Source organism: Cupressus sempervirens, chromosome 7 (genome assembly GCF_028749045.1).
Source record: "Cupressus sempervirens isolate cs-2001-9-10 chromosome 7, ASM2874904v1, whole genome shotgun sequence".
Taxonomy (NCBI): Eukaryota; Viridiplantae; Streptophyta; class Pinopsida; order Cupressales; family Cupressaceae; genus Cupressus; species Cupressus sempervirens.
In genome coordinates, this window is record NC_143124.1 from 658,989,556 (window position 1) to 659,008,401 (window position 18,846).

The 18,846-nt window shown below is 35.3% G+C and overlaps 1 protein-coding gene across 2 annotated transcripts in view; it reads left to right on the top strand.

Moving 5' to 3' along the window:
- Positions 1-18,846, top strand: part of FTSH11 (FTSH protease 11) — a 201,345-nt gene that overhangs the window by 64,865 nt on the left and 117,634 nt on the right. For both annotated transcript variants that reach the window (XM_089792463.1, XM_089792462.1), the window contains 2 exons: positions 12,282-12,411; positions 18,476-18,595. In XM_089792463.1, the coding sequence (XP_089648589.1) occupies positions 12,282-12,411; positions 18,476-18,595 (250 nt within the window). The remainder of the gene's footprint in view (positions 1-12,281; positions 12,412-18,475; positions 18,596-18,846) is intronic.

The following is an 18,846-nucleotide window of genomic DNA, read 5'->3' on the forward strand; positions in this document are numbered from 1 at the left end:
TGCATGCATTCAATTAGATGTCGATTGGCAATTTTAAGGCATGTCTTGATGATTGGTCCATATACAATGGGAAGAAAACTCACATCACGACATTGAGGGAGTGCATGGAACAGTGCTGAAGGGTATGACTAGCACTAAACCCAAAGAAGTGCAAGTTTATGGTACCACAAGATAAGTTAATTGATTACATAGTTTGGAAGGAAGGGTTGAAGAATAACCTCAACAAGATAGGTGTTATCATTCAAATGAAGAGCCTAGAGGATGTGACTAGAGTGAAATCTTTTTTGGGACATGTATGTTACTATCATGATCATCAAAAGGTTTGCACAAATATCATTTCCGCTCAACAAGTTAATGAGGAAGGGGGAATCATTCGTATGGGGAACAAAATAGGAGGATTTCGTTAAATAATTGAAATCCAGACTAGTGAGTGCACCTATTTTGGCATACCCAAATTGGACAATGAATTCCACATGCACATGAACACCTCAAATTATGCCATCGGTGCCACCTTGGCACAAGTGGACACTGAAGGGTTGGACCATCCCACGTTCTCTGCTAGTCGACTTGTCAAGACTGGAAAAGAATTACTTTACGACACAAAGCGAAGCACTTGGCATTGTTACACAGTACAATTTTTTTGACATTACCTTCTCGCTACGCCCTTTATATTTTATGTGGATCACCAAGTGTTGATGTACTTGATAAACATGTCAATCGTACAAGGGTAAGTTGGTGGCTACTCCTACTCCAAGAATTTACTGTTACTATTGTAGTACAACCTGAGAAAAGCTATATCATCACATATCAATGTCAAGGATAAAGCCAGGATCGCCCCCAAAGGGAGTAAACAAGGACTTTCCAGATGCTCATCTATTTCAGATTGTAGTCCTATCCCCTAGTACAACAACATTGGTCAATATATGTCCACTTCTACATTTCTTGGGGATATGCCACCAAGTGAGAGGAGTTGACCCTGAAAAGCAAAATGGTCCAATTCATCAATAGGTTGTTGTGCAAGATGGGACTAGACCAAGTGCTATGTAGGTGTCATGAAGGAAGAAATCTCGAGTGTAATGAAGAGTCACATGAAGGGTTAGAAGGATGTCATATGGGGCTTGATGCTGCTACACGTAAGGTTCTACTTGTAGGGTTGTGGTGGTTGACTTTGCACAAAGAGGCTTGCTAGTGGGTGTTGAGGTGCAATACTTATCAGAGGGTAGGCAAAGCATTGAAGAGGGATTTTATGCCTTTATTTCCATCTCAGTCATAGGAGTTGTTTGAGAGGTGGGGTCTTTATTTCTTGAGACCATTGAAAGTAAGTAGCATGCATAGGTGTTGTTGCATAACGATGGTGACAAAGTACCTCGTGAAATGAGCAGAGGCAAGGGCCCTATTTGATAACATCGCACTCAGTATGAGAAGGTTCCTGTATGAGCAAAATTTGACTCTATTTGGCATATCAATCTAGCTTACTAGTGATTGAGGGGTGTACTTTGTGAATCTAGTGATCCATATAATGACAATCGAAATCAAGCTATTGCACAACTTGTCAAGTTTTTACTACCCTAGAGTAAATGGTCAGTCAGATGCAACAAATGAAGTGTTGGTATCTATCCTATACACAATGTGCAAAATGGAACAAAATGATTGGGAAGAGAGTCTCCCTGCCGTACTCTAGGTGTACCATACCACATTTAAGGTCATGACAAGGCACACACCCTTCTAACTCATGTATGAGCAAGAGGCTATGTTACTAGCAGAATATACCGTAGCAAGCTTGAGAATTGCACTGGAGAATCAGCTTGGAGATGAGGAAAGCTTGAAGGAATGATTCTTCATTCTCTTGAAGTTGGATGAGTGATGTATGAAAACACACGGTGGGCAATCAAGGTGGTCTAATAGAGAAAGAAGTTTTGGCATGACAAGCACCTCTAACAAGTAAACTTCTGGCCCATGTAGTTATTGATTAGTTATAATGGCTGTAATAAACTTTGACTTGAGAAGTTCTAATGTTTATTTGGGTGGGACCCATAAAGTCATAGAAGTGGGATTAAATGTTGTAGTTAAATTGTCAACATTGGATGGCAATCCTATCAGAGAGATTGGAGTAGTTGTAGTAAGGAGATCAAAGAGGATCTAGTCATTATTGAAGAGCCATACAGGCTAGACCTAGTCAAAGCCAAATCCATGATGACGCTAGAAGAGTGATTAGCAAGAAATCATGTGGAAGGAATTGTGGTTACCTGGGTGCATAAGCATCTCACAAATGCACTGTTCAAATCACCAACACTGTGAATGAGGATAAATGAATGTTGGAGGTGGAAGTCACCTTACTAGTGAAGAGGAGAAGGTTCCATGGCCTACAATATTGATGAGGTGGTAGAAGAGAAACACAAGATAAAACAAGCAACCAAGGAAGAAGTTTGCGAAGAAGACCTGGAGAAGGAAATTGATCTAGAAGAGTATGGTACGACCCTTGGACCATGCTTAAAAATGGTGATAAAATTTATATATTGTGGAAGGAGATGAGTACATTGACCATATCATCTAGTAGTTCATTGCTGAAGGAAAAGAAGCCCTAAATTATCCCACCTCAAATGCATTATGGAGAATAATACCAAATCCAATTAGGCCTGTGATTGTGAACGAAGATGCAGTGGTATGGTACCAAAAGTATGAATAGTGATACGTTGATAGAAGTTATAAGGGGGTGGGACAAACAACCTTAGTAGACAAAATATTCAACTTTGAATATTTAGGGACATGCTATGGAAACAAGTCTTTTAAAACACCTCTAGGGACCTGCATGTGGCAATATGCATCAGAGGTCAAGGTTTACAATAACAAGGAAAATGAGACAAAATGGGGACTAAATGAGAATGAGAAACTTTGGAAAAAGTAGAAAGTTTGACCAACAAAAGAAAAGGCAATGAAGATGGAGAAACACTCCAAAAAAATTAAGGGGAAGTGTACAAGGGAATAACAAGAAGGAGAAAAACCACAAAAGCAAGAAAAATCAAAAGGTATGCCATCTTGAAAAAAATTAAATTTGAAGAAAATTAAAAAAATATTAAGTTAAAGAGAATCCAAATGAAGGGAAAAAGAAAGGGAAAAATAAAAAGGGAAAGGGCTATGGTTAAAAGGCTAATGTTGGAAGGAATTATAAGACAAAAGAAATAAAACTAGATGATGAAAAATGTAAAAATGGATATCATAATAATACAAAAACATTAGTTTTTCTTATGAAAAAAGGTGTTGTATTATAAATCCAACCCTAAGAAGCCTCTATAAAACACTGGGAGAACAAACCATTGTGCAAAACCATCACATCAAGAGATAAAGGAAGGAGGTGAGGAAGAAAATGGAGACAAAGGGAGAAAGCAAAACCGAACAAAACAGTCGTATGAAGAGAAGTTATCAGGTCACAGGCTGTATGAAGGGAAGCTACTAGGTCATGAGCGATAACGACATAAGAGTTAAGAGGGATATTGATAGGAGCCATACACTGTACGATGTTAGAGGTTGGGAGAGTGAGAAAACTTTTTACAAACAAAGGAGGGCAGCAATTGTACGGTTAGACCACACGTACCATAGTATCATTGTACCATATGACAAGTACGAGGCATCAAACCACTATTGTTTGTCGAAATAAGACAATACATCATACGACTTACACATAGAAGGCAAGGATGACATAACACATACAATATCTCTTCCATACCATACACTGTATGATGGAGACACACTTTGTGCAATAGGGAGGATAGACTATACACCATACAATGGAAGTATTATAGATTGTATGGAAACATCACCAACCGTATAGACACTAAGGACGATATCTCCTATGTTGGAATAGTATTGTACATGAAGCAGGGAAGAAGGAAAATTGTGTGGGTTGTATAGGCAATTGGATGTTGGAGAAGGATAATTTCAAAAGGATGGTGGAAGGTAGTTACAACAACCCTAATAAGGGTAGTTATGAATTTTGGGATAAAATTGGAGGTAGGAAGAAGAATGTAGTAGAAGCAGATATGGCCACTTCCAGTAGCAAGAAAATTGAATAAAAGATACAAAAAGATGAGCAAATAATTATAGTAAATCTCAAATTTGAAAGTGTAACTGGAAGTGAATGCAGAGAATATGGTGGGAGGACACCCTTGATAATCACTAGCTAAAAGATTCACTGAGGAAGGCTGAAGTCAGTAGAATTATTTTCATGCTCATATTCAACCTTAAGGAGTTTGAATCAGTGCTACGATCTATGGTGACTGGATATGACCACCAGTCTCATAAATCTGACATAAGTTATTTTGATAAAATTGTGGTAATTTCCTTTTTGCCAAAAGAGTTCACTAAAGTTTTTTGGGTACCATCAAAGGGTTCATTTGCATTAAAACCCTCAACAAAAATGGCTCTTTAGGATAAGGAGTTCCTACTCAAGCTAGTGTGCATACTTGATACATCCCCAACCAAATGGTATGGTTTATGGAGTAGGAATAATAGCAGAGGATTGAAAAAATTATTTATTGCCTCTCTTGAGTGGAAGTGCATTATGGATGTAGTGAATAGTAAACTCATAGGGGCAAGTAGGGCATGTGACATTGCCATTTGGATGCTCAAGTTGATGAATGATAAAAGGAGAGGAAAAATATATAACTGGGGTTAGGTTTTATATGAGCGGATATGAGAATTTTTCAAGATATTTTATATGTCCCACCATGCCATCACCTTATTCCTTGATGCCATATGGATATAGGTACCTCCTAACCAATGGAAGAAGTTTTTACCAACTAGTAGGGTAGAGCCATACAAACCACATGCTATTGGATGCACTTGGACACTCTTCCAGGTGGCAGTGAACCCCTTTGGAAGAAGGCCAGATAGGAAGTGGAGGCCGATATGGATGAAGGGGACAAAGGGGATGAAGGCAGTGAAGAAGAAGAGGAAGATATGGTAGGAGAAGAGGTATTGGCACTTTCCTCTTCGGAGAGTGAGAGTATAGACGAGTAAAGGTATCATATGGAATATTACCATCGAGGTAGTGCCTAGGTAGAGGTAGAGAAGGCCCCAGGTAGATAGGATGAAGTAGGGGAGATGAGTTAAGATTGGCAGATTCACATGATGTCATACCAAGGGAGTCTAATTGGTACTAGAGGGGTTCGTATCAGAGACTGTACCAAAAATTGTATTAGTGACCATACTAAGAAACGACGGACAAGGTCATACCAATGGTGTCAGACTAGGGTGCCAAGTAGTCTATTGTGCCTAAAATTGTATTCAGCGTTGCACGACTTCCATCCATGGTACACTTGGTCACAGTGGAGGGGATGAAGGTGATAAACATGAGCGTACACATGGTGGGAGAGTACACATAATAATTGTAATTCTGAAATATATTTGTCTTAGTAAAGTATTCGATTTGTGGCAGAGTTGCTTTAAGGAGCAGACTTGATATTCTATTTTGTGCTCTTTAACTACAACCACACCTTACTCATATACCATAACCAAAGGGCATGCCCGTTAAAGGGACATGACCCTATCTAGGTTGGCCCACAATGCTCTCTCATAATCGGCTCCTAGAAGGAGATATAGTTTAACAAACAAACAAAACTAAATTTAGTTAAGGTTAATGCTAACATATACTCACAATAAATTGCCGATCATGCCTAGTCAAGGTGCAATGTGTTAATAAGCCTTCAGACAGTACTACATGAAAGATGAAGTCTATGTGATCTGCACAGTCAGACCAGTATGATGATCGTAGTTGTAGTTTTAACACTCCCTCTTAACTTGATAATCATTCTGAGAGATAACATATCTAGCATCATCAATTACGATGAATAAGTATAGAATGATACTCTATATCTATTTGAATCTTCTTAGCACATGGTATCATTGAACACATGATACTATGTCATATTACTATATCTGTGATATGACATATCACTCATACTAGTGATGACAGTATTGCAATGAATACAATATACAGGATAACATCCGAAGAATAATTAAATTCTTCATTTATCCAAGTTGTGACTCATAGGTACTGGCATTCTTATATCACAACATGATCCTGAGTTAAGATCTACCAGAACACAGGATAAACTTCTGAAAATAACAAAATTCTTCCTTTATCCAAATTGTGACTCATAGGCATAACAATGTCTACATCACAATGTGATCTTGAACTCATCTAGATCTGACAATAGATCTCTACTGTTTAGCACATTATATAAGAGATTGCCATCTCTCATAATGTCTTTCATACAAGTGTTCATTATCTCAGAGATTGTCACCTCTAAAATAATGAATACAAATGGTGGAGCCCATAATAGTTAATAGCTTGACAATAAAATTATTTTATTAATAATTTAAAGAATACAAATGAATTACTATTCAACCATACCAAGTCTTTGCCTGAAGTGATCTGTCTTCACTCGAGAGAGAGGTTTGGTAAGAATATCTGCTGTTTGATTTGTAGTGCTAATGCATTCTAATTTTACAGTATTCTTGTCTACCATATTACATAATGGTAAGGAATTTCGATATATTTGGATTTGTCATGAAAAATTGGATTCATAGAAAGCTTGATTGAACTCCGATTATCACAATGAATAATCGTAGGATTCATGGCTTGACTAAATAATCCCACAAGTAACTTTCTAAGCCAAATTGCTTCTCAAGAGGCCATCGCTGCTGCAATGTATTCGGCTTTTGTGGAACTTTGTACTATTGAAGACTGCTTTTTGCATATCCATGATATCATTGCTGAGCCTAAACTAAAACAACATCCTGAGGTGCTTTTCCTGTCAGTAACACTTCCAACCCAATTTGAGTCTGTGTATCCATGTGGGTCCAATTCAACTTTCTCATACTTGAGCCCAAGGTTAAGAGTGCCTTATAAGTATCTCATGATGTGTTGGATTGCAACTAGGTGAATCTACTTTGGCTCACACATAAACTGACTTAATGCATTGACAACATAGCATATATCAGGTTTTGTATTTACCAAGTACATAAGGGACCCAATCATTTGTCTGTAAAGAGTAGAATCTGTGGAAGATGATTCTAATGCTGCTTCCTTAAGTTAATGTAAGTTAGTTTCCATGGGAGAAGACATAGGCTTGCAGTTCCACATTCCAAATCTCTTCAAGATGTCTAATGTATACTTTCCTTGATTGAGTATGATGCTGTTAGAGTTTTTCCATACTTCCAGTCCTAGGAAGTAATGAAGGAGTCCTAAATCTTTTATCTCAAATTCTTTGATTAGATCTTTTTTGCATTGATCAATGAGATGATCATCACCTGTTATTAGTAAATCAACAACATACAATATCAAAATTACCATATCATCTTTATCCCTTTTATAATATAGATTTGGATTAGCTTCATTCTTGGAGAATCCTAAGCCGGTGAGATACTTATCAATTCTTTCATACCATGCATTTGGAGCTTGTTTAAGCCCATAGACAACTTTCTTGAACTTGCAAACATAATTTTTAGGGTTATGAGTTTCAAATCCTTCAGGTTGCTCCAAATATATCTCTTCTGTAATCTTTCCATTCAAAAATGCTGTTTTTACATCCATTTGATGTACTTTCCATCCCTTCGATGCTGCAATAGCTAAGATTGCTCTTACGGAGGTGTATCTAGCAACAGGAGCAAAGGTTTCTTCATAATCAATCCCTTCTTTCTGAAAGAATACGTTGGCCACGAATCTAGCTTTATATTTTTCAATGCTACTGTCAATAGCATGCTTGATTTTAAATATCCACTTGGAAGAATTAACAGATTTTCCTTCAGGTCTTGGAATAATTTCCCAAACATCATTCTTCATAATGGATTGGTATTCTTTTGTCATGGCATCCTTCCAAGTTGTATGTTTAATAGCATCTGAAACATTGGTTGGTTCTGATTTAGACAAATTATTCATGTTTGTTGCATAACTAGAAAATCTTTTGGGTCTTTTGCTTTCTTTGAATGTTCCAGATGATGCAGCGAAGTCTTGTGCTTCCTCTACTGTCTTAATGGCCCAAAGTGGTCTTTTCTTAGAATTTTGGGTTTCTTCAAGATTGAGGTTTTGAATTTCATCTTCAATTTCTTGAATGTTCTCCTTTTGAGAGACAGATTCAGTATTTTCTTCAGAATTAGGTAAGGGAGAGGGTTCTTCAGAACTCAGAGCTCTTTTGAATGCTAAATCTTCTTTAAATATTACATCTCTAATAAGTTCAATATTTTTCTGACCAGGTATGAAAATCTTATATGCTTTAGATGTTTCACTATACCCAACAAAAATACCTTTCCTCTCGGAGGGTTCTAACTTGGTTCTCTTTTCTTTTGGAACATGTATATATACTGGACACCTAAAAATCCTAAGATGACTTATATTAGGTTTAACCTTAGTAAAGACTTCTTCAGGAGTTTTATCTCTATGGCAGGAGTGAGGACTTTTGTTTTGAATATAGACAGCAGTACAAGAGGCTTCTGCCCAAAGATAATATTCCAGATTTTGATCAAATATCATAGCTCTTGCAGCTTCTATAATTGTCCTATTCTTCCTTTCTACTACCTCGTTTTGTTGTGGGTTATAAGAAATGGTATACTCCTTCTCAATTCTTGTTTCTTTATAAAACCCTTTAACCAAATCTGAGGTATATTCCCCTCCATTATTAGTCCTAAGAGTTTTAATTTTATGGCCTGATAAGTTTTCAGTTAAGGTTTTAAATTCTTTAAATCTTTAAAGGATTTCTTCTGATTCTTTACATTTTAAGAAGTAAATCCAAGTTTTTCTAGAGAAGTCATCTATAAAAAGTATATAGTACTAGAATCCTCCAAGAGAAGGAACATACATAGGTCCACATAAATCTGAGTGAATTAATTCCAAAACATTGTTAGTTTTTCTAGTGCTATCATAAAATGGACTTTTGGTGTTCTTACTTAGAGCGCATCCTTTACATATGCTGGAATGATCTTTATTTAGTTTAGGTAAACCAGTGACCATCTTCTCCATAGTTGATAAGGTTTTGAAATTTAGATGTCCTAAGCTTCTGTGCCATATTTTGTTTATATCAGCAACTTCATGAATTAAGGTTTGAATGGGTCGACTAGGTTCGAAATTTAATTCATACAAGTACCCCTTTCTTTGACCAATCAATTTTGCTTTCTTAAATGAAGAGTTCTTAGCCCAAGTCATTATTTTACCATCCATGAATGCAACATTATGTCCATCATCTTAAAGTGTTGTAACTGAGATTAGATTTCTTTTTATTCTTGGTACATAGAGTACTCCTTTGAGATGTAGAGAACTACCCGACCTTAGTTTCAAGGTGCAATTCCCAATTCCTTTGACCAGATGAGCGGAATTATCACAAATGGTAACTTCACCATCAACTTCTTTAGATATAAAGTCTAGTGCTTCTTTGTATCATGTAATATTTTAGGATGATCCACTATCAATCACCCATGCCTTGCTTGATATTTCAATTGATAGTGTCGAATACAATACACGATTCTCAGGATCATAGTTATCTTCTTTAGTAATGTTTGTACAATTTACTTGCTATTTAGAATTCTTAGAGCAATTAGATCTGTAGTGTCCAAATTTTTCGCATTTTTCTCATTTTACTTGGGATAGATCTTTCTTAGGTTTGTCATTCCTTTGATTACCCTTTTTCTTCTTGAAATGCTTTTTCTTACCTTTATGGGAATTTGTGTTGAGAACATGAAGTTCTTCGTCTTCAGTTTTCAACTTTCCCTCTTTCTTAAGTTTTTTGGATTCTTCCGGAAGACAATCTCCCTTAAGTCTATTGAAGTCAGGAAGATTGTCTCTAGCACTTACTCCTTATGCAAAAGTTTCCTATGAATTTGGTAATCCACTTATGGCCATCAATGTTAGTTCCGTGTCATTAATTATGGTTTCTATACTTGCAAGTTCATCTCTTAGACTGGCAACCCTTAGGAAGTAACAATTCATCGATTCTCCCTTCTTTATCTATATATGATTTAATTTCCTTTTTAGTGCGAGGACTCTAGTTGCATTATTAACCTCATATGCATTTAATAATGCTTTCATCATATCAAATGCTGTTTGATGCTTCATTAGCATGGGTACTATTTCATTTTTCACTCCATCTAATATGATCTGTATGGCTTTCCTGTTTCCTTTACTCCAGATAGTTTTATTAGGGGAAAGAGGATACCCTTGTTTCATACCTATTTCAGTTTTAAAAGTTTTTGAAAGGCCTGTTTGAGTCTGGCTTTTATTTGAATTTCCTCAAAGCCTATGTATAGCTACTTTGTTACCACTTTGGATACCAAGATTGATCTTTCTATGTATAGTCTGTATTGAAAGCTTTTTATGAAGTCAACAAAACAACAATAGGCTTCTTTTCCATTCCAAACTTTTCAACGATATGCCTCAAAGTGGTGCAGGGTATCTATTGCAACCATATATTCTTTCTCATCCCTTTGGAAGGACCACTGCAGTGAAGTTGGCTATACCTGTTTTGGCTGTCACAATCCTTAAAAGTTTCCTTCAATATTTCTTATACCTCTCTCACAACACATGTGGGACATGTTCCAGCTCCATCTTGTCCAACAAGCCACTGGTCGATTGGAATTTCCTTACTTTAGCTTCTTTTTTTTAACAGGTTATGCTCTCTAGTGCTTCAGCCTTTGAGCCCTTATCTCTGCACATTTTAAATTTTTATGTCAATTGAGTTTGGACTAGATTTTACCATTTGTTCTATATCTAGCTTATTAAAGTTTTGGCTTCTGATCATTGGGCTCATGGCTTTTTTTTTCTAAACCCATGTTGCTTTTTCGTAGAATAAATCATCATGGCATTTGTTTCCTCTGCCACGTGTTTGCAATCAGTATATTTACATCATTTCTTATTGATAGTTTGATAGGGCTCTGTACAAGTTACTATTTTTGCCTAGAATTTTCAGTGCTCTACAGGATCATTGGTGGTAACCGACATCTACTCCAATTTGTCACGATTATGGAAATTATTAAGAGGATTTCCTGGTAACCCTGAAATGTCAAGTCAAGGATCATGACCTGTTGCCTTGTTGTTTTTCCTTCTCTTTTGCTTGATCATCTGACATCACATGTTGGTCCTACTTTACTTATATAATTATATAGGCAAGTTACCTGTATATTATGTTTAATATACATAATTGCCAGTTTGGATTCTGGTTCAAATTTCGTTTTATTTGGTTTGTGGGGGGGGGGGGGGGGGGGGTGGTTTGTAATTGTTTTGGGTTCATCCATACAAAAAAAAATGCTTTGAACAAAAAATAAATTTATATGTATATATATGCAGCAGCAAAGAAGTTCATACACAACTATGCTAATAGTAAAGTAACATAGCAAAATACATCACCATATATATTAATGTTCAAGTCCAAATGACATATGTTTTACCTTTTATGCCTTTTTGGTGGTCTATTTTAGGGTTGGAGAGTCAAATATATTTAATTAGATTAAAAAACTTAAAAAAGTTGGATAAACGAGTTTTTATGCGAGAGTCTGGCTAGATCCTGCCACTGTGTTTGAAATTTGCCGAAAATTCGGCCTGGGTCCATTTGACAGGCTTTGGGCCAAATTTGACCACCCGCTGCAGACTTTAGGGAATTTCATGAAGATCAGACTTTAGTGAGAACTGAACCAGACTTTGCTGTCTCCAGGAACAAATCTGGTACTTAGACAATATGCATGCTTATTTTCTATACATGCACGATATCTATAGTCAGTATTTACATAGATTCCAAGACAGATGTCTTGGAAACTACAAAGGTTTTCAAATTTAGGGTAAATTAGATTTCTAGTAAGTTATGGATCTTTTTTTGTGAATTTAACTCTTTGATATGCTTATAAATGTAGAAAGAAGTGATATGAGTACCTTACCTAAGTGCATGTAGTGCTCCTGTAACCAATCATTTTCTTTGGCTTCTTTTCAGACAGCTTAAATTAGTTCTTTTGCTTGTATAAGAATATTGCCTTGCTTTATTGTGGTAGGACTATTACTTATTTGTTTCTGTCAAGAGTCCACTGTTCTGAATATGTATTTTGGATGATTTGGCTGGATCTCACGAATTTTAAATCCCTGGCAATATGATAACCTTTTTGAATAAGGATCTCATTTCATCCAAATTTAACTTCTAAATTTTGTGTAAATTTATATGTTGAAAACTGCAATGGTATACTTCAAATTTGCTCTTCGGTTATACTGAAGATGTTTCATACATGACTTTGATTTTGGTTCCTTGAAGGGTCATGGGGGCATCTGCACTTCGCAAATATGTTAGCAGCTTAGGTAGTGGAGTTGGGTCATCTCCTGGTATAAGCACAAGTGCTACATATTCTCCTAAGGACTATAGTAAAGAAGTTGTGCCAGAGAAGGTGAAGTGAACTCTAAATTTATTTTCCCAGAATGAGAATTGGTATCGATATCTGTTTATGAATTTAATAAGTACCATAATTGCTAATGGAACTCTCTACTTTTTCAGGATTAGTCCAATGAAGTTAAGTCATACACGGTATCAAAGTGAAAATATTGGCTTATTATTTGTTAGGAAAACATGACCCATTCTGTTAAATTAAATAAGTTAATGAATTAGCTTTCCAAACTGACATAGGTGAAGAAAAAGTAAAAAATACATATGTAAATGGTCAACTTTTAACTCTGGCATCACCCATCATAGCTTATCTTTCCTGCATTAGTATGCTCTGTTAATGCTTTACAAATTTGGAATTTTTTATTTGCTTCTTTCTATGTAGTTCTTAACTTCTGCATGCATTTCTTTCCAGCTAATTTTATCTTCTTTTAACTTCACAGGTATATATTTTTGAGCTTTTGTCCATATTTTTGTTGCTTTCTTTGTTCACTGTTGTAGTTATCTTTTGAACAGGTCAAACATTGCTCATTATCTCTTAATATCAGAGTGCATGATTTGAAAATCATGAATATATAGCAATAATTGAAGTAGCAATGCACAGATGTGTTGGAACTTGGAACAGGGTTTTGGACTGGTCTTATTAGTTACAATGAATTAGATCATGTTGGGTTGATTTTGAAAATGTTTAGTTTGTAGTTTTAGATTCTTCTAGGGCCTAGACTTTTTGGAATAGAGAGAAAATGCCAATCTTTAAACATGTTTTGACGATATAATTTATCAAATTTTTAACAAAATTGAACACCGATTTTTTTAAAATTTCTTCAATAACATTTTTTTGTTAATAATGCATAGTTTTATATATTTTGATTTATATATAGTTCAGTAACTATTCCTGATCCTTTTTAAGTTCTGGTCTCTTGTAACTTTTTAATGCTAATTTGGTACACAGCATTTGCACACGTTATAATAGTTTATGGTTAGATCACACAGCGCTTGCATTTCTTATCGTATGTTAAAAATATTGGGCATAATATCTTTTCTGATTTATGAAATATTCATTGGATGTTAGATCCCATGAGCTTCTTGTCATCTCCGCTATCAATATATATTTGTATCCATATTTGTGGGGAGGCTTGGTTGAAAGGACAGCAGTGGACTTACAGATCAGAAAATAAAATAATGAAACCTAGGTCAATAGAGGCTGGGATGGTTTCTTGTTGGCAGAGAAACAATTTGCTACCAATTATGATGCTAGCCATGTCTGTTCCAAAAAATAATTATGGTATAGAGTATAGACCATAGAAGCAAATCTCTTGGGGATATTTTGGCAAACCAAAAGAGAAAGATATTTTCATTTATTGGGGATAATGTTGTGTAAATATTGGAAATCCAAAAAATGTAGGAAAAGAAAAAAGAAATAGTTGGTGTTTTTAATATTGAAGTCTTAATTTTTTCAGAGACCGGGACAGATAAAATAAAGTAGTACAGCATTAATTTTGAATCATAATTTTTCCCCGTAATTTTGAAATCGTTGTTTATATTGCACATTACATTGTGTGTTATTCCACTATTTTGCTTAAGTTTCAAACCTGAAAATCAATAACATACTACAAAATAGTAAATACAAGTGTCAAGCTGCAAAGTAATTGACTCTAGCCTTAGAAGATGTCAATCCAAGTTTTATGCTTATTATTACCTTATTTTTTGAAAGGACAAACAAAGTGAAATTCCATATAAATTGAGGAATCCTTCCATTGTACACGAAGCCACACAAATTGCAGCCAACTGTTTCTACCTAAGTGACATACTTTGAAGAGCAGACAAGAAATATGGGGCAAGAGGGGGGAATCTGTATTTCAGAGCTTTAGAATTTTAAAAGCATGGAACTATATAAAACATAATAAGAGCAACTGCCAAGACACAAACACCAAATTTCTTGTGGTAAACCACTGTGGATAAAAAACTAAGGCATGCAAAGCTTTCATTAACAAAATGGCACCAACCCAAAATACAAAAATGAGCACCAACTCTCAGAGAGCACCAACCCTCTAACTCTGAACAGCTGAAGCACCAACTCTAGAAGGTTGAGGCACCAACCCTAGTTGTAGAATACCGACCCTCCTGAAAGTTCCAACTTTGAACAGCTGAGGCACTAACCTTAGTTAAAGAACCACCTGAAGCACACTGAAATCTGAAGTTCTCTTTAAATCATCATCACCACACAGCTCCTTCAATCCTCTGCAATATAAAAACCACATTTCATAGAAATCCTCATTTTGGTTTTCCATACCTGGTCTGCAACGATCCTCTTGTATCTGTTAACCTCACACATGTGACACAGCTAGCTAACGTGCTTGACCCTTTTCTTCCTCACATAAAAATAAAACATGCAGCTGAAACAAAAGAATATACTACCCATTCATAATATCACTGCACACTCCGTCATATATTTAATTCATCTATCCAACTCTCTGTACTGCATACAGGCTCTTTCCAACAGCGTTAGTACTGCTCTGCATTAAAAAAGAATTAATTCTCACACAGAAAAGGGCTACATAGTGAGTCAATTATTCTTCCTGCCATTAAAATGCTGCACACATTTTCAATCATCAATGCAGAACACAAATGAATACCTCTGCACCAATAATAGGTAATACACAGCAATCTGAAAAATACACACACCATATTTTTAAGACAGCTTTAACATGCAGGATGCCTTATTTAATAACGTACAGTGATTACATGGAATGCAGCTACAAAAAATAATGCACATGAAAGCAGCATGTGTCCCTTAACTTCATCGCACGTCAGTCTTATTTCCTTCGTACTGGGCACCCTATTATATCACATACAACCAGAAATGGAACACATATATTTCGGAAGCCCCCAGCAAATTAAGAATAATCCCTTCTTTATCCCCCTTTTTTTAAAATTCGTTGTGTGAAACACAACCCAGTCAATAAATTCATCAACACAGCCACATTAATATGCATGACATCCCCTTAAAAACGTCCAGCTGATGATACAATAGCTAATGCACACATTCAAATAAAAAGCACAACTAGGAATGGCTGCGTAATCTCTTCTGTTCAAGTCTTCAATGATTCGTCTATTATTCAAGGCATTGCAAACTTAAAACTCAGCTTCCTCAAACCTTTTAATAATATATGCCTTCAATCGAGAGCCCAGCTCATAAATAAATATATCTGCTATGTTATGAAAAGACTGGCACATATGGCACCGTTTAAATTGACAACCCAGTCAATAAACTCATCAACACACAGCCACATTAATATGCAGGACATCCCTTTAAAAACGTCCAGCTGATGATACAACAGCTAGTGCACACATTCCAATAAAAAGCACAGCCAGGAATGGCTGCGTAATTTCTTTTTTCAAATCTTCAATGATTCTTCATTTATTCAGGCATTGCAAAATTAAAACTCAGCTGCCTCAAAGCTTTTAATAATGTCTTCAATTGAGACCCCAGCTCATAAATAAATATATCTGCTCTGTTATAAAAAGACCGGCACATATGACACTGTTTAAATTGATTCCATATAATTAAAGAGTTATAACTAAACCAAATGTCTTTCAAGAGCACGCAACTCCAATATTGTTACCATTCACAAATGATTACATACCATCTAATGACATGGCGGATAGGTTGACTTGGCACAAGTCAGCATACAAGTATGCAGCATAACCAGACACCCAGCCAGCTCAAATAGACACCCAAGTAGCTAAATTAGACAACTAGGTAGCTCAAGTACACAACCAAGCAAGGAAGTAGCTCAAACCAAATTTTACTATGTTGAGTTGTTCTCTGAAATTTATTTGACCTTTATCATAAACCCTTGTCATCAATGACAACATATTCAACACGGTTTTTCCTTGCAAAGTCCTTTCCATGCTGCAGGATGGCCAGATTTGGGAAAAAGCTAAACCACTTGCATTTGGGCTTTCAAATGCAGAAAAATAAATTCATATAACTTTTCTATGTTCCTTAAAATTAATTTTTTATTTTTATAATTTAGAATAAATACATTATTTTATAAATAAAAAACACAAAAGAAATAGATTTTCTAATATTTAATTTGTCTAAAACAAACAAAAAACTACTATGATCTATTTTATTTTAATATTTTAAGTTTTAACAATGATTTTATTTTATGTTAATATTTTATTTTTTTGTTTTGAAGGATAGCTTGCTACCATGAAGGTTAGGATCCTTTTTCCATTATTTTGTAATATAAAAATTACATAGACCTCATAGAGGAAGATATCAGTCAGATCAACCTTCTTGGGCTTGTGATGGATTAAAGTCATAGACACCTAAGAGAATCAGAAACAAGGATGGCATGATCCAGTTGCTCCACAGAAAATATGGCATTTATAGTAAGATTACCTTCTGCCAATCCCCTAGATATTAAATCCAGATTTGTGACAAGTCTGAGACAGTCATTGTGGAATGCTATTCCACTTGGATAAGTCATTTAAAATAATCTCATCTTCAGCTTGATCGCTGGAAATTGTTTCCAAATAATCCACCGAATGATTTCCTTCTTTGTAGATATGACACAGGTGCTAGCCCTGCTGCACCTCTCAATCTTTGTCTGGTATTTTTGGGTAAAACTCTTAACACTGAAATTGTTGAACCCCAACACGAACTCCAATGTGTAATTTTTCTTTTTTCTAAAAGATGTCCAACCTATCTTTATCATGTTTCGCCTATGCGCATAGCTGCACTTCTATAGTGTCTATGATCTGCTATGTTTGTAGTGTCTTGGTTCGCCAAGGTCTACACTAGCAGTTCAAAATGTTTCTTATAACGTTTGCTATCAATTTCGCAAGTGTTCACAATGATTTGATACAAATTTTTTGTTTTTGAGGAAAAGGTAAGGACATGGGTACATTTTGGAATGTGTTTGCGCATTTATTGAAGGAGGGGTTAAGTTACATTTACATCAGTTATAATTTATACTGTGCAAGTTAATTGTGCTATTAGACACAATTAATGTGTAGTCATCACATCAATATAAACATTAATATTTTTGTTGTGCATTAGTACCTTATTTTTAAAATATTATGTTTAGTAGTAGTGCTTTGAAAGCAGATAATATACACGGGTACTATATGGTATATACTTGGTTTTTGCAGCCTTTGTTAATGTTGGTTGCTTGCTATCACAATTATTTATACTTGATTGTTGAGATTTGAGAGGTCTTATGTTTTTTTCCACTAGGATTTTGCGATGACTGATTTATACATGTTTTGTGCTTTATGTAGAAGTGGGGACTTATATTGAGGGAGCTTTGTATTAATATTACTTGAATGTGAATCTGACAACTCTATAAAGATGACTGCGTGACTGTTTCTTGCTTGTTTTGGTTTTGTGTAAACTTTTCTACTTTGTTGATTGTTCCTTCGTTGATGTTGTGTTTCAAATGTTACATTCTTTGAATGCAGTATTTGTAAGGGGTTTATTAAAGGAGTCGATGTTAACTGAATCATGTAGCATGTTACCTGATTGTTAGCTTTGTTTTGAGAAGTTAAATTTTTAAATTTTATTTCATTTGCCAAGTACAAAAGGGAATTGAGGAATCTTGATGGAAGATATATTGGTTGCAGGAATCTTCAGAAGATTGTCCAGTAAACATGGCTATGTTATGCATTCATATATCGTGTATTATTCTAGTCTGATGTTATATTTGATGCGTAATATGATATGATCTTCTATGCAAAAATTTGATTTTTGTAATAATTATAGAATCGGATGCAAAATTAAACAGCTTTGATCTTATGGAATAATTTTTCCTCAAGTGTTTAGTCGGTAAATTTTTTCCTTTTGATTCATAGATAACATTCTTTCCATATTTAGACCACACATTAAGTTGCATATTTGTGCCACTTTCAATTCAGATGGAATTGACATGATTTGAAATTGCTCATTCATATTGTTTTTCAATGTCATGGGAATCCTTGCCAATTTGGAAGTGCTGTGATACTTATTTTAGGGCCTAGAGATGCATTTTCTTGGTTATGATTTCATTATGTACTTGTTTCAGAACTCAAAAACATTCAAGGATGTAAAAGGCTGTGATGATGCAAAACAAGAACTTGAGGAGGTTGTGGAATACTTGAAGAACCCTACAAAGTTCACTCGTTTGGGTGGGAAGTTACCCAAGGTCAGTATTTTTCAAAATATTAGAGAAGTAGAATGGTTGATAATGAATTTTATCTGTACATGTTTATCACTAAAAATTGTACTAGTTATGTAAATTTAGGGTGTTGAGATCTTGATGAAAGTGGTTGCCCTTAAATTCTTGGGTTAACTGGGACACAATCACTATTTCTCTGTTCTTTTGGTATTTTTGTAGGAGCTGTAAACAAGTTTTTTCAGTGAGTCATACTCTATCAGATATGAATTATATGATTA